The sequence below is a fragment of the Passer domesticus genome, chromosome 5 (genome assembly GCF_036417665.1).
Source record: "Passer domesticus isolate bPasDom1 chromosome 5, bPasDom1.hap1, whole genome shotgun sequence".
Taxonomy (NCBI): domain Eukaryota; kingdom Metazoa; phylum Chordata; class Aves; order Passeriformes; family Passeridae; genus Passer; species Passer domesticus.
The window spans coordinates 73,110,818-73,123,326 of record NC_087478.1 but is presented as its reverse complement, the minus strand read 5'-3'; the positions used below and the strand labels follow the sequence as shown (position 1 = coordinate 73,123,326).

The 12,509-nt window shown below is 36.0% G+C and overlaps 1 protein-coding gene across 3 annotated transcripts in view; it reads left to right on the top strand.

Annotated features, from left to right (window-relative positions):
• Positions 1-3,484: 3,484 nt before the first annotated feature.
• The window catches only part of IGF1 (insulin like growth factor 1), a 52,518-nt gene continuing 43,493 nt past the window's right edge, over positions 3,485-12,509 (top strand). Inside the window, exons 1-3 of one of the 3 annotated variants that reach the window (XM_064421054.1) lie at positions 3,485-3,811; positions 6,226-6,296; positions 8,051-8,207. In XM_064421054.1, coding sequence (XP_064277124.1) covers positions 8,057-8,207 — 151 coding nt within the window. In that variant the 5' untranslated portion in view covers positions 3,485-3,811; positions 6,226-6,296; positions 8,051-8,056. The remainder of the gene's footprint in view (positions 3,812-6,225; positions 6,297-8,050; positions 8,208-12,509) is intronic. The other 2 variants (XM_064421055.1, XM_064421053.1) reach the window with 2 other exon arrangements.

The window sequence follows — 12,509 nt, the reverse complement described above, 5'->3', positions numbered from 1 at the left end:
CAAATGAGAAAGTGTTTTTCATGGCACTGCTTTCTCCTTGGTGTCTCTTCAATACTGACGAAGCAATGACAGCTCAGTCTGCGTGCCCTCATCCTTCCCATTAAATTTGTTCTTGTATTTCATCTGGTGATGATGCTGCTTGGGTCACCATTATAAAAGGCGTTTGAGGCTTTTTTTTAAAAAAAAAAAAGTTCTTTATCTCAAATCAATTAGCAAATTATTTTTTTTTTACTTTTAATTTGATGAAAAGAATTTTCCACCATATACTTGACTAATCACTAACTTCAACACAGAATTCCAAGTTAATAAAATTCTCCCCTTCATCGCTTCCTCCAAAGACAAATTTGTCTTGGCCATTTTATATAACGAAGAGCAGCTGTTTGCCAGCCACTGTGTTTATTGCCTTCTTCCAGCCTCTCCTAAACCATGTCCTACCACCCTCTCAGTGGTATCAGTTATAGTGGTGATATCTATTACAGTGGTTCTATCCAACAGAGTGGTTCTGTCTTGGTTTTCTGTAAGAAAACTTGTAATATCAGTGTAAAAAAACCCCAAACAACAGCTACAAATAATTGTATTTGGTAAGAGTGATCTAACAGAGAAGGATGAATGACAAAGGTACACTAGTTCAGGCATTTTTAGCTATTGTGGCAATGTTCTTACCTTTTAAGAAAGGATTCAAGTAGGGACAATATATTAATTAGGATAATTGTGTATTTTTGTATTTGTTATCTTCTATAAAACGGAGTTGCCCCTGGAAAGACTGACACATGAGATCTATAGCATTAGAGCATGTTAGTGAAATCGTTGGAGTATTAAAGTACAAAATATGAGGGTCAGGACACATAAATACACATAAATACCTGGTTCTATCTCTCACACATTTCATAATCTTTGTGGCTACTATAATGCTGAAGGTTATACCTAAGAAGCCAAACAAGGATATCTATACTATTGACTTTTAATGTAGAATAGCTACATACATTCCAATTTGAAAACTGTACATATTTCATAAATACTTTGAAAACTGCCATAAACTCTGTCATTTACAGGTGCATTTTATTTAAGGGAATGTATACACCTGCATAATCATTCAGTCACACAGTACTTCATTTAAGTGGTTAAAAAAGTTATTATATTTAACAAGGGAGAAATCAACCAATCTCCAATAGTTAAGTGACTGCTATACTGACTAGAATACTATCACCAGCATAGAAACTATATTTAGGAAACTAGTGATCCTCAGATCAGTATGACCTAAGTGATTTTTAATTTTCTGTAAAAAAACAAAACAAACAAACAAAAAAAAGGGCTATGTGATGAAAAGCACTGCACTAAGTCTAAAAATCCCTGATGGAAACCTTTCTTGAATCTCTTCCGTTTTCCTGCCTTTTCACAATACCACTTTAAAACAAGAACCAAAAGAAAGAAGTGAGGTGTGACAGAACCTTGGGCTGGTCAGGTGTGTTGAGAATGGCTCTGTGGAGAGAACCAGCATTACCAGTTGATTAGAGACATTATAATTCTCTGATTGCCCTGACAGCCCAAAGCTGAATCTTCTACTGCTTGCTGCTCTCATGAGCAAGAGAGGCCTGCTGAAACTAGAAGAAAGCAAGCAGTGAGAAGAGTGTTTGAAGCCCAGGCAGGTTATGAAGGAGTGTATTCCTTCTGTTATTTAGGAAGGAAAAGGCAGAAGAGTGTGCACCCATCTGTAGTACTGAAAAAAGAAAAAAAAAAAAAAAAAAAATAAAAGGTAAAGATTAACAGAGCTTTCTAATTTGTCTTCCCACATCCTTCTCTGAGGCTGGTGGAATGAGTGATACATGTCCTGCGAGTTGCAGCAGGCTTCATCAAGGTATGTGCAGAATGGTGCCACCATTCAGTGACCTCTGAAATGTAGAGGGGAGAATAAAAGAGAGCAGAACATTAAAACACAGCACCTGCAGTACAAATGTGTACCAGAATAACTTGAAATGTTAGTATTATCTGAACTAAGCAAACTTACCTCCAGGACCCCTGTGCTTCTGCCATGATGGTACATTAGAAGAAATGCCTTCCAAAGATTAATTAGCTTACCTAACCATACACTGCTTAAAACTGCACAGAGCAGAGTATTAGCCATTCATAGAAGATACAAATAACTAAACGTGTCCTTTCTGCCTGGCAAGCACCCTATAGCTCAAGGTGGATCTGAAAACTGACAACAGATCTGGGCCAACATGATCTCAATTGTTATTTTCAATAATAAAGTACAGCTAGCACCTCAGCGTGCAGCCCTCACTCAGTGCAAGCAGACAGGGACAAAATGCAATGTTCTGAAAGAGCTTTTATGGAAATCATGCACTGCTTGTGACATGTGTTTGGTCTCTGGAGATGCAGCCTTGTTTATTCCTCTACTTTTAAATGCCATCTTCCAAACTCAAAGGGTAACAAGTATAAACTGTGTCTATAAAACAACATCACAACTTTATTCTCAATAGCTAAGTATTGAAATGCAAGCATACATTATAAATAGAAAAACAGCTGGCTTGGAGCACATTGCAAGCCACTAACACAGTTGAGGGATTTGAATGACATCATAACCCGTGAGAGCATGTTGCTGGCCAGCTGGTGTTATTTATAATATACTCATAATTGAGGAAAAATAAAAAGGCAGAAGTTAGGTATTGCAGAACGAATAAAGTTGAATTCTCTCTTTCCCAGTGTCATTTAAATTGTTATCAAGAGAAATTTGAAGATTACTACTAAAAAGGAGGGCTGGGGTGGGGGCAATCACTGTATAATTACAACAGCAGATTTAAGATAAATGTCATAGAAGCCCCCCAAACTGGGCTACTTGTGTTACTATATTCATAGTTCAGTAAGTTCTAGGAAATTACATTATTTCTCCTGTGTGGTTGTTGAAAGATCACAAAGCTATTTTGCCCTTTTTACAAGGAGTTCTCAACAATTCTGTTATTTTTAGCAAATTACAAACTGCTGTTTTAGGGTTAATCACAGAGAGAGTTGGAGATTTTAATTGGTAGTCAGCATATAGGCGTGCCAAGTTTAATAACGTAAAGACACATTAAGGGAAAAGTAGATAACTGCCTGCCTCCTTTTTGTACTATATAAATAAAATACCTATGCTGCTATGCATAAATAAAATGTGTGTATATATACACAAAGGTATGCATATTTACAAACATTGCCCATAGGTATATAGGTTTTCATATATTTGAAATGCAGACACACACACACACACACATAAATACAAATGCACACACAGCTACCTGGAAAGTTAACCAGAATACGTTTTCTTATTTTTCATGGCAGCACAAGCTCTTTTTGTCTGCTAACCCCTCAGTCACTAATTCACATTCTTTTAAAGGGAAAAAAATATGCTTCTGTGCTCTAGTTTTAAAATGCAAAGGTATGATGTTATTTGTCACCATGCCCAAAAAAGTCCTTACTCGGTAACTTTGCCAGAAGAGGGAGAGAGAGAGAGGCAAATGCTCCCCCAGCTGTTTCCTGTCTACAGTGTCTGTGTAATGTAGATAAATGTGAGGATTTTCTCTAAATCCCTCTTCTGTTTGCTAAATCTCACTGTCACTGCTAAAATCAGAGCAGATAGAGCCTGCGCAATGGAATAAAGTCCTCAATATTGAAATGTGACATTGCTCTCAACATCTCACATCTCTCTGGATTTCTTTTTTCTCATCATTACTGCTAACAAATTCATTTCCAGACTTTGCACTTTCAAGAAGCAATGGAAAAAATCAACAGTCTTTCAACACAATTAGTTAAGTGCTGCTTGTGTGATTTCTTGAAGGTAAATCTTTATTACTATTTCAAATAATTTTTTAGTTTTATTTTGCTGTGTATTGTCTGCTGCTGGCTTGAGGAGTATTGTGCACTTTTCAATAACATTATTTTAGAACTGAGAATTATTTATAAATTGCTGAACATGCAATTTTATGGGATCTGGAAAATGGCTGTATGTAATAGTTGCAATTACATAGATAACTGTAAGGGTAAACTATTGCAAATACATGTCTTAAATTTCACTTCTATTCAGAGAACTTTGTAATATTTCAGTTATGTCATTATTAAAAGGTCCACTTACATCATTGTCTATATTGTTAATGAATGCTTCTGAAAACAAGAACTTTTAGCTATTTTCTGCAGGTGCAGGGTTTTATAGGAAAAAAGGTACTATTCACATGTTAAGTTTCTGCAGTTTTATTATACACAGTTATAGAGAAAATGTTCATGCTTTCACAAGGAAACTTTTAAGGGATGTTGTCACTGCAGCAATTTTCTGGCAGCATCGTGGCATTTACTTGGTTTTTGCTTTCATAAATTAAAAGTAAATGAGAAGTTCAGTTTGTTTTCTACATTAAACCAGCTGCGACTCTTGCTGACCTTGCATATTTGTACAGCTTAAGCAATTGTACATAAAGAAAATGGAAATTCCTTTACATGTTCATCTCCAAGTTTTCCCTCCTAGGGAGGGCTTTCTCAGGAAAGTTTGCATGTGAAGTTTGATGTTTTGACCCTATAATTTCTGCACAATAATATAAACTGTCTTAAGGTAAATTTGACTTCAGTAGGTGCATTGACCTCTGTTTCTGTCAATTGGCTCTAGTCCAACTTTCCATTATCTGCAAATTTATATCCTTCAAGAACTTTTTTTCCCCTTAGTATTTTGCAAGGATATTTAAGTAGTTGAAAGAATTATCTTATTTTAATTGCTTAGAGAGTAATATTTTTTTTTAGTTGTTCTTACACTTAAAACACACTTATCTCATTCCTTAATGACCTAATTACAGATCTGTAATTGCAAGGGATGAAATCATTCCCTTAATGTATAAATGGGCATCCTTTCCAACATACTTGAAAGAAGAAGGATTGGGGTTTTTTTTAAGTATTGAGCAAGGCACTAAGAGACATAAAAGTAATGTGCTAGTTCCTCAGCTGTGCATCCTGCCAAGCTTCCTTGGAATCAATGGAACATATTGATTTAGGTTAGCATGTAGCCCAGATTCCTTGCTCAAAGTTAACAGTATTTAAGCCTTGATCCACTCCAGAGTATATATGCTTTATTTATATAACAATTACTAGTGAATACTGATATTTCATAATAATTGCACATTTCTACTATGGCTTGATAATCAGGCTCAACCCCTCAGGAATAAAATGTAATTTTGAACATACAACTCTTGATTTCTTGCTGTAGCATATAGTCTCAAAAAAAATGTTGCCTCCTGCACGATACTTATAATTCTTGCAGATGTTCTTACATGTTACTGAAATGACCAAGTATGTAAAGAATTCTTATATACAACTTGTGTCAAGTGATAATTTGTTAAACGAAGGGGACTTACATAGAAGAATTAAGGAGTGAATGAGATGTAGAGTGTTCATATATGACATTCCTTTGTAGTGCTTCTCTTTTGGACTACTAAAAGAGGAATGTAGCAAAAGCTGACTATTTTACTGAAAAAAAAGGAAATTCCAGCTGTGAAAATATGGTCAGTCATTCTATGCAAGTAAAAGAAGTGCTTAACCAGGCTCATCTTGAACCTGTATTCAATTTCCTAATGTAATTAGATGCTTCGATAAACCCCACCCACACGCCAATGCGTTTTCTTTTAAGCTCTCAACTTTCTAGTCAAATTGGGGGTAATGTAAGTACTCTGCTTGATTGTAGAGAACCCGAAGCAATATTGGATTACAACTTTGTATTTTCTTAAGAATATTCCCCTCAGATATAAATGGGTACTTTGATTTTATCATAGGCATATTGAATCAATTAATGTTGTGTTTAATTAAAATGATGAAGTAAAGTTTTAAACTATGTTTTGGTATTTGCTTTAATGAAATAGTACTTAATTTGTCAAATAATTGATTGAACCCTACAAACATGTGAGCCTGTTTTCTTTCCTGCAAAGTTTTTACTTGTTTGAAAGTTCTTGACTGTTGTTAAATTTGGAGATAAAGTTAGAAATTCTCTGTGGTTTATACTGTGCAGCCTTTTTTGGCTTCCACTAAAGGAAAAACAGTAGATAATCTGTTTTGTCGTAGTTCAGTGCTGATATTTATCTGAAAATGCAAGCCAGCTGAGAAGTCTTGAAAAATAAAAAATTGTTAAATGTCTAAAATTTATGTTTCTTTCTGAACCAAATGTTATACGAGAACAAATTGTTAAATACATAATGTTCTTGTATTTGTAATGTCTTTCAGCTTTCTGAGGCAGTGTGCTAAACAGCTTTCTGCTTTACCTCCTCAGAACTGGGAACCATCTTAAACTGCAGGTGCATCACATTTATCTTATAAATTCAAAAATATGGCAAAGGAAAAAAGAAATTGCTATTAAGATATGGAACCATTACAGGAAATAGTGCCTCATGTTATCATCATTCATTTATAATCTGATCTTTCTCCATCTGCCATTGAAGTCATGACCATGCATTTGAGCTTGTTGGGGTTTGCATGGCAAAGTTGGCTAAAGACACTTGTGAAAGGGAAATTTTTTTTTTTTTTTATGATCTATCATGGGATTTAAAATTGTTCATTATTTTCACAGTGGAAATAAGAGACTCATCCAGCAAAGCACTAAGATCTCTTGCCAAGAAAATAAGAATTCTTAAAAATTATTGACTAAAAAAGGCTCAATATCCCACTGGATCAGATCCCAATTGATCAGAAAATAGATAACTTCATCTTTTTTTCAAGAGTTCAGTGGAGAAATATTAAAGATTAAATGGTCCCTGAAACCCTGAAACAAACTTTAGGGAAGATGAATCATTTTACTTTCAAATACTTTGCACTAGACTGCTAACACAAAGCAGTTTTAAGCCAAGTTTAACTGTATGTGGAAGACAGATTTGTAACTTCTTACCTGACTGCAATGCTAATGCTAACCTTGAAAGAGAATGAAATTAAATGCAGATTTACACCTTTCCAAACTATCATTTTTGGCAAGTGATCTAAACAAGCTCAGAATATGCATTAAGCACATTACTCAGTGTCCTGCTACTATACATAAACATCTTCTTCTAGTATTAAAAGAAAAAGCTATCTTTGCATGTTGGGTAAGAAATTAGGTGGACTTAAAGGGATACAAAAAGAAGTGGATAAATGGATTGGGGCAATTTTACACCCATTGAGAACTGGCCTTTCTTCAGTCACAAGTACAGGAAAAAAGAGAGTTTGTGACCAAATGTAAATGAGAAAAGAATCATCACCTCTGTAGGAACCTCATGGCCACATCTGCCTATGAGGGAATAATGAAGGTCAATGGAGCACAGCTGCTTACAACAAGTAAAAATTGAAATCTTTAATGGTTTAAAACTCACGCTCCTGTTAATTTCTCAAATCTTTGCCTGATAGTAACAGGGAACTGCAAGAGTCAGTGAACGTGGTCTTCTACTACAGAAGATCCCACATCAACTCCTGTAATTCTGGCAAGTAGAAGCTTGCAACATTTTTGCTTTGTCCTGGTGTTTTCGTCTCTAAGGTGGCTGGAGAACTGTGGAGTGCTAATGAACTACTTTTCTATTGGGTCAAATTTCCTTACAGCAAGTTTAGAGCCATTTATTCTTGTGACAATATTGATTTTAGTCTAAACAGCCCTTCTCCATCTTATGCCACCCCCATTTCCCACAGTACATTGGCAGACACCTGTCATATTCCCTCTTAGCTTACCTGCTCTGAGACAAACAAATTCAAGGTTGTTTTCTTTATTTATATTATTCCGGGCTTCCCTTTGTCTGTCTATTCCACTCTTCCATATTTTGCTTTCCAGAAGCAAATACAAGTTATAGATACTACAGGGTTCCCAAACTAGATATGATTGTGAGTATTCACCAGAATAAATAATCCATCTCCAAAATACATGGACTAGAACATGTAGGCAGTTGCAAATTCATGGGGAGACATTTCCTGGTACCATGTTTATTGTCCAAGAAATCACAGTATATATTCATTCTCATTCACAAGGGTGCAGGAGTCATTTTTTGTAAGACTCTTTGGGGAAATTCTGACACTACTTCTGCTTCCTTGGCAGGTGAAGATGCACACTGTGTCCTACATCCATTTCTTCTACCTTGGCCTGTGTTTGCTTACCTTAACCAGTTCTGTTGCTGCTGGCCCAGAAACACTCTGTGGTGCTGAGCTGGTTGATGCTCTTCAGTTTGTGTGTGGAGACAGAGGCTTTTACTTCAGTAAGTCCACCCTTTCTTTCATTTAATTGCTAAACAATTTCATGTAATCCATTGGAGTCTGCAACTGCTGTGAATGAGCTTAGCTATGATCATGCAGGCTGCCAGCTAGGACTGGTATCTTATACCTGGAAGATGCTCAAGCCTTCAGTTACCATAAAGTCTCAGTGAAGAATAATGTTGTGCTTGTGTTAAACCTCTCTGACTTTCTGATAAATTTTTAGTTTCAGACTTGTTATTGTTTTTCACCACTTTCCAGCTGTCGCTATTTCACCTGCTGTGATCCTGCTTTCCACTGACCTGTCACTAAAATTAAATGAATGAGAGTACATACTAAACCCAAGACACTCATGAGGCAAAACTACATGTACCTGTTATGTCAGACTACTAGTAAACACTTGAAGTACACACTTTTTCATATTAAAAACACACTAAGCTTCAACATCTGGTTTAAAAAAAAAATGAAGAGCTGGAAGGCAGCAAGCAGAAAGTTACTGCATCCAAGTATCCACATGCTTCATCATTTAAATACAGGTGGAGAAAAATTCATGCATGGTGAGATAATAAAGACTAACACAACACCAGTACAGGCAACAGATAAAATTAACTCTGCAATAGTGAGGATCAAGAAATAGTCAACATTTATGTAATAGAAATCTATTTCTGATTTTCAGCTATTTGCCACTTAAAAAACAAATAGTTAGGAATATATTAATTCTGAATTCATTCATTAACACATTTTTCAAAACATGATAGAATTTGTGTTCCTATAGCCTCTGAAGCTAGCACTTACTTTTAATAACAATATGTGCTTCTCTGATATCCTTCATATTCCTTCATGGCTGACGATTCTTGTCTTCTATGCTACCATTTTTGGTTTTCTGATCATACCCACCCTATTCATATTTATTTCTATTTGTGGAGTCACTGCATTGAATGTTTTCTCCTTGCTTACAATAAAAACAAATTCAGACACTTGCACTTCTAAATTAAAGAAAATTCTAATCTCTTCAACATATGAACTGTAGAGATTTTCACTATCTTCTTGGCACATTTTATTAAAGTTCACTTTTGGAACATTGGTTTTACGTATGCAAAGTAATCCACTATTCACAAAATAACCCTCCTTTTCTGTATTTTAACACCTCAACTCTTGTAAACAAGCACCTACTCCAATGTGCCATTTAGCTTAGCATTCTGGTGCTAAACACAGTATTAAAACTACTGGAATCTCTCATACAGGAATTTACATTTTCCTACGAACTCGTTAGGTGTTCATTTATATACCAAAGCCTGTTGCATTTATTAGCATCAGAGTTAGGGATTATTTGAGTGTTCTACAAATGTTTTATTGCTGGAGTGCATGTAAAGACTGTCATCTCCCCCTCCTGTTTCTGCACCAGAAAACAATGAGACGATACATCCTAAGAACAGCAGAGCAATTGTTCTTTTACTGCGTACGTATCTCAGGTGTTTCTCTACCAGCAAAATGTTTGCTGCTGGTTCAGAGACCTCTCATGCTTGCTTTCCACAAGAGTAGCTGTTCCTGCCCAGCAGTCAGACCTACTGTTAGGTGTACTTTGTGATCCTCAAGGTAAGAGGTCATGTGAAATGCTAATCATTAGCAATAACTATCTTTGCTTTCAGTCTCAGTTATTCTAAGGTTTCACAATCTGTTTCAAACCTCTACCCTAAGCTAGGTCATCCTTAATTTAAAACACCATGATGGCCTTCCAGTGTTTCAAAGGAGATCATTACCTTTGCAATCTTGACCTTTATCTGCTGTCAGTTTAGACTTTCTCTCTAATCTTTGTTTTTTTCTGACATTCTGAGTTTTCACTAAAAGTAATGTAACAACAACCATAAGTGTCGACCTTGTTTTCTATGGATAACTATGCAAGGTTTTAGTTATGCATGACCACCCCATTTCAGGAGCCTTGCACAGTTGCAATCAATAGCCTGCAGTTGCATCATTCAACAGGAATGTTATGAAGCTGACATGTATGTGACCCCTTGGATGCCAAGTAATGTGTGTGCTCTACCTGGCTACTTCTTCTTTATGAGGAAGAAAATTAATCTGTTTTAACCCTCTCCCTCTTATTTGTTAGAGTTCAATCTAAAATAGAGAACTAGAGAAAAGTAATCCCAGTAACATTGGTAAAACAAATTGAGATCCTGATTTAAATGTACTACAACTAAATGCAGCATACTATCAGAAGTTAAAAATGTTGTTTGATCTCTTCGGACTTTTTAAGAATGCCACATCATTTGCAGAGATAAAAACCCAAAGAAATTTTTATTTTGTTATAAAGAGTATGTCAATAAAAGTAGTATTTTAAGCCTTCTTTTCTCATACTCTGGTTCCTTTAAATAAAGTATAATCAATAGTAGTATTTGCCTTTAACTTGCACAGGAAATAGCTGTGAGTAAAATTTTTTTTCTTCCATCATTCTGTGTTTCACTAGAGACTCCAAATATAAAGAATACCTTTTGGCTGAGGTGGAATTCCTGGTTCAGACTCAAGGTCAAAGCTTCTGGCTATTCCTTGGGAGTTGTGGGTGGAAATGAAGATAGAAATAATTGTATTACTTTCTGTTGAAATTCTGTGCTTCCCAGCCACAAGGCTGTATCTATGGCTGGGACTGGAAGACAAAAATTTCCTTTATACAGTCTACTCTGCCCAACTTTCTAGCTATAAAAGGAAACTCTTTACAGATTCTGAGGAGATGCCCCAGCTGCTCACCACACACAAGGAGAAGTACTGACTTCAGGAGAAAGCCAAATGTGATTTCTACCACTCTTTTGTCTTTAGATAGACTGACAAGGAGCATTTTCCAAAGTTTTTTAGGGGAAAACACAGCACAAATCCCCAAAGCGAGGATCTACTTTTTTTCCTTGGTCACATTTAACTCCAACCAGCACTGGCAACTCCCCAGGCAGCTTTTTGTCTCCTATGATTTACCAGAGAAAAGCAGATTGTTGCCACCTTTTATCTAGGGATATCTCTCTAGGAGAACTTCTGTCCCTCAGGTTCATGTGTGTTAGGTTTTGGTAGGAGAAGGTGACAGAGAACCTGGCCACAGTTACAAAGGCGGCTACACTTGAACACAGATTTTCTCAATGTTTCTCCAATCTCAAAACCTCTGGATCTGACAGTCACGAAGCCAAGTGGGATGGCTTCAATATTCACTTAAATTTTAATGTCCAGAAAGGTCTACCATGGTACACTCATTACAAAGCAACACTGAGTGGAGAGACTGTTGGAAAAACTTAAAGGAGAAATTACAGGAAACTTACAAAATCGAAAGCCTAAGAGGGGGGAATTTTTTCTTGGAATAGTCTAGTCTTATCACAGGAATTTACTTTGTAGATTACTAAAAAAAAAATTGTTCATAAATGTTGAATTTGCTGAACAATCAATCATTATTGTTCATGCTTTTTTTTCTCAGGGCTATTACTACCACGAGATCTAGTACTTTCTTCTAAGGAGAAAATACTTTATTCTTTTTTATCCAGTTTCTTCTCCTTTGAAAATATACCTTTTCCTTTTACAATGAATACATAGCAGTCCTGCTAACAATACACAAGTGCCAATAAAGAAACAGATTTCTTAATTCCTTAGACATTTTCAGTCTTCTAATTTCTAAAGTCCAAGTTAGATGACAATACTTATTTGAAACCATGACAATCAACTTCATGAATTAAAACTCCACCTTTTTTTTTCTGCCAAAAACACTGCTTTAGTCTTGTGGTGAATCTTCTAAACCATCACTTGCATAAAAAAGAGCTGAATTTAGGTACCTGAGACACTGGAGTTCCTCTGATATTCTTCAGAGAACTGAGAAAGATCTAGCACATGCTTCCATGTGAAAAGCAGTGAGTCCCATAAAAAATAGGCTTTTCTGGCATCCAGCTTAATGTTCCCTGTGTCAACTGCTTGGAGGAGAATTACTGTAGATTTTTACTCCTTTTTTTTGGTCCACTAAGACAATCAAAACTGTGCACTGTCCTTGGGAAAACCCCAGCTGTGCACAATGTAAGACTATTAGTTTATAATCATCAGAAAATCAGGATAAACCCGTGAACATAATTTGGGGTAATGAGAGCTGTCATGAGATCCCATTTCTTTGTAGAACTAAGGTGTATGTGGAGGAATTGCTGCCTTAGAAAGGAGGAAACAAGCAGCAGAGCAATAGGCAATTACATTTTGCTTCTCCCATTTCCCTCTTGTTAAGAGCTCCTTGTTTACTTCAGGAAGTCTGCTTTTAAGATGTTATTAAAGTTTCTAGGCCTGTCAAACCTATC